Source organism: Etheostoma cragini, unplaced genomic scaffold, assembly GCF_013103735.1.
Source record: "Etheostoma cragini isolate CJK2018 unplaced genomic scaffold, CSU_Ecrag_1.0 ScbMSFa_897, whole genome shotgun sequence".
NCBI lineage: Eukaryota > Metazoa > Chordata > Actinopteri > Perciformes > Percidae > Etheostoma > Etheostoma cragini.
In genome coordinates, this window is record NW_023269534.1 from 212,468 (window position 1) to 216,295 (window position 3,828).

The following is a 3,828-nucleotide window of genomic DNA, read 5'->3' on the forward strand; positions in this document are numbered from 1 at the left end:
TAGGGGGGGCTCTGTAGAGAAACTTGTAGGCGGATCTCTATGTAGAAACCTGTAGGGGGGGCTCTATGGAAAGACCTGTAGGGGTCTCTAGAGAAACTTGTTGGGGGGGCTCTATAGAGAAACCTGTGGGGGGGATCTAACTTGTAGAGGGGGCTGGTTGAGGTTGATTACCTTTTCAATGAGCTCGATGCAGGCAGCCAGGTCCATCCCAAAGTCGATGAACTCCCAGACAATCCCCTCCTTCTTGTACTCCTCTTGCTCCAGGACAAACATGGTGTGGTTGAAAAACTGTTGCAGTTTCTCGTTGGTGAAGTTGATGCAGAGCTGCTCCAAGGTGTTGAACTGTGGGGGGACAGTTAACCAGGACAATCTCTCACAGGGCAATAAGACTCATGAGAAGTATCAACTTCTCAATCGGTGGAAACAAAACTCACGTCAAAGATTTCAAAACCAGCGATGTCCAGGACGCCGATGTAGAACTGTCTCGCTTGTTTCGTGTCCAACATCTGGTTGATACGGACGACCATCCACAAGAACATCCTCTCGTAGATGGCCTTGGCCAGGGCCGTCACGGAGTTCATCACCTGGAGAAAAACAAGGACGTGGTTTGATCTTGTTATAAAATCCTTAGTGTTGATTTCTGGTATTTCTTCTAATCTCTTTAATAACGGCAGGAATCTTTGTGAGTGAGTCCGTCCGGGTTTTGACTCCAGTAAGCAAAAGATGTTACACCCATGTAAACGGATTTGAGTGTGAGAAAACTCAATAAGATACATGACAACTTTTTAGCCGATAAAAGCCGGGCACCATAAGTTGTTCGTCCAAGCCTGTCTTTCGTCCTGGCAGCTGCCTCCGCTAACAGACTAACGCAGAACCGGTTCCACACGTATGAAGGTAAATATGGTGCAAACGTCAGAGCGTGCAGATGCGATGTGAGCACTTTGATTTGAGAGCTTGTAGAAAAAAAGTCTGTACTCGTAGTTATTTTTTATTTTTTTACTTTAGTCACCAATTTATTTATCTACACATTCATAATGTTCCTTACATCTTTAACTAACACATGGTTGTGACGGTCCTAGACTTCTACATTACGTGTTTAGCATTCATTGAGTAAAACTCTTAAAGTAGCAATATGTTGAACACTGCCTTTGTATTGTAATTTCCAATAAACCCTTTGCTTCATGAATTAAGTCAAATCAGTTTTTATTTGTAATTTATAGGATATTAGTACTTCATGTTGTCCTCCTGGCGTCTTGGCTGTGTCTTGTTTGTGATGTTCTGTGTTTTGTGGCATATTCAGGAATTTATGGTGAAACCGAAGAAGAATTTTCACATTTGTGGACAGTGCAGTATTTTGGTATTTACCTGAGGTACAGTCTGTCCCTTGGTGACGTACTCGTTCCCGACCTTGACCCTGGGGAAGCACATGGCCTTGAGCATGTCAGCAGAGTTCAGACCCAGCAGGTAGGCCACCTTGTCGGCCTCTGGAAGTAGAGAAGTCCATCATGATGTGAGCCGCCCCCAGTTGGAAGAAAAACCCCGTTACCGTTGGGTACCCAGACTCACCCTCGGTGCCGTCGGGCTCGGCCTGCTCCTCGCGCTGCTTCTGCTTGAACTTCATGTTGCCGTGGTGCAGCACGGCGCCCGTCAGCTTGTAGATGGCCATCTTCTCCTCGTGGGTGAAGCCCAGGATGTCGATGGCGTTCTGGTTCAAAGACACAAAACACCTTCACTTTAGAAATGGGAACTCTATTCCAGACCCAGGGGACCCATATCACATCAAAAACACACACAAACACACACAAAATATATGTATGCATGCTGTAGATACACACATATACATGTGTATGTGTATATATACAAATATGTGTATATGTACATGTGTATGTGTATATAATGTGTGTACACGTGTCTGTATATAAATACAGTATGTGTGTACATAAGTGTACGTATTTATGTATATATAAATACATATATATATATATATATATATATATATATATATATATATATATATATATATATATATGTGTTTATCTGTGTATATGTACATGTGTATGTTTATATATGTGTGTGTATATGTATATATGTGTATATTTTCATATATATGTGTGTGTGAATAAATGTGTGTATTCATATATATATGTATATATATGTATACATGTGTGTATATATACTGTATATATATATATATATTTATATGTGAATATATATATCTGTATTTATATTTAGAAGTGAAGATGGCTGACATCAGTGGCTTCCAGCTCAGCTTTGTCGTCGATGCTGGCCACGGTGATCTGGCCCATGCTGCACATGGGGAAGTCGTAGGGGTTGGTGGAGATGAGCGCCAGATCTGGGACCAACGGGAGATCCAACATGTCAGAGCATCCTGATCCGTGTGAGAACATATTAAACAACGTGCATCACCGGTCTGCTCACCAATCAGCTCGGGGATGTGGCCCGTCATCATCTGGAAGAAGATGTGGTACCCCCTCTCATCAGAGAGCTGGTACGTCACCCTGGACTTCTCCAGCAGGTCTACAAATATTATTCATACATCAAAGCCGGGCCAACGCTAAAACTCCAGGCGTTTCATTCATTACGCAGGAAAGTTACAAGTAACATTAAGTTTTAACATAAACGGGTCTGACTCCTTAAAAACTGGTTTCCAGCAGCTTCCTGTTTGGCACATTGGAAAAACATTGAACGTAGTGACATCACATTGTAACATAAACATTTGTAGTTCAGCATGGACTACACAGAAACAGACAACACTTGGATGATGTACAATGTGTTTGCGTGTACTATGAGTATTTTTACTTACATGTCTCAATATCAGCGCTTGCCAGTTTGCCAGTTGCGCCGAAATGGATTCTGATGAATTTACCCTGTTTGGACCAAAGGGTTTTTAATGTCCCTCCACATTGTGGACTCGGTAACAAGCCCTATCTCAGGCGTAGAGACTGTTCTCCATACTTACAAAACGAGAAGAGTTGTCATTCCTGATGGTTTTGGCGTTACCGTAGGCCTCCAGCAGGGGATTGGCTGCAATAATCTGATCCTCCAGCGACCCCTATGATCCAGGTTTAGCATTACTGTCACAAAGGACTTCATTTATTACCATTGGAAAGACTTGTAATGAGACAGTTACATACTTTGGAGTCGTCCTTCTTCGGTCCTCCGACTGCGATGGTTGCAAAGTACTGGATGACCCGCTTGGTGTTCACAGTCTTCCCGGCACCAGATTCTCCGCTGGGTACAAACACAGACGTAAACCAGTTCATCGAGATAGCGAACTTTACTAAACAAAGTCTACAAATGGAACTGTACCAAACTCACGTGATCAAGATCGACTGGTTCTCCCTATCTGTTAAAGCAAAAACCAAATAATCAACTATGATTTACTGCAACAGAGACTATATATGTACTACATAGTGCTCATAAGTTTACACACCCAGGCTGAAGTTGACTAAAAAGAGGAATAAAAAAAAAATCATCTCTTGGAAATTGATCTTAATGCCTTAATTTAAAAAAAAACGAAAAATCAAATGTTAAAGGACACCAATTTACTTTGTAAATAAATAAATGTCCTTCCATAAAATACAGGGGGCATAAGTATACACCAAGGGAACTTTATCAGGATGCACAGTATCCTGATCCATGAAATAGCTGGCCTTTAATACTAAAAACCTGCCTTTATGGTGGATTTAACATAGGGGGTATATACTTATACCCCTGTATTTTAACATAGGGGGTGTATACTTATACCCCTGTATTTTAACATAGGGGGGCGTATACTTATGCCCCCTGTATTTTAACATAGGGGGG

General features: G+C 41.8%; 1 protein-coding gene across 1 annotated transcript in view; it reads right to left on the reverse strand.

Annotated features, from left to right (window-relative positions):
• The window catches only part of LOC117941522 (myosin heavy chain, fast skeletal muscle-like), a 20,658-nt gene that overhangs the window by 15,403 nt on the left and 1,427 nt on the right, over window positions 1–3,828 (reverse strand). The window contains exons 4-13 of the mRNA XM_034866529.1: window positions 3,340–3,367; window positions 3,156–3,252; window positions 2,981–3,073; window positions 2,825–2,888; window positions 2,440–2,538; window positions 2,250–2,353; window positions 1,567–1,705; window positions 1,366–1,484; window positions 435–584; window positions 172–342 (exon numbers count right to left, since the gene is read on the reverse strand). Coding sequence (XP_034722420.1) covers window positions 172–342; window positions 435–584; window positions 1,366–1,484; window positions 1,567–1,705; window positions 2,250–2,353; window positions 2,440–2,538; window positions 2,825–2,888; window positions 2,981–3,073; window positions 3,156–3,252; window positions 3,340–3,367 — 1,064 coding nt within the window. The remainder of the gene's footprint in view (window positions 1–171; window positions 343–434; window positions 585–1,365; window positions 1,485–1,566; window positions 1,706–2,249; window positions 2,354–2,439; window positions 2,539–2,824; window positions 2,889–2,980; window positions 3,074–3,155; window positions 3,253–3,339; window positions 3,368–3,828) is intronic.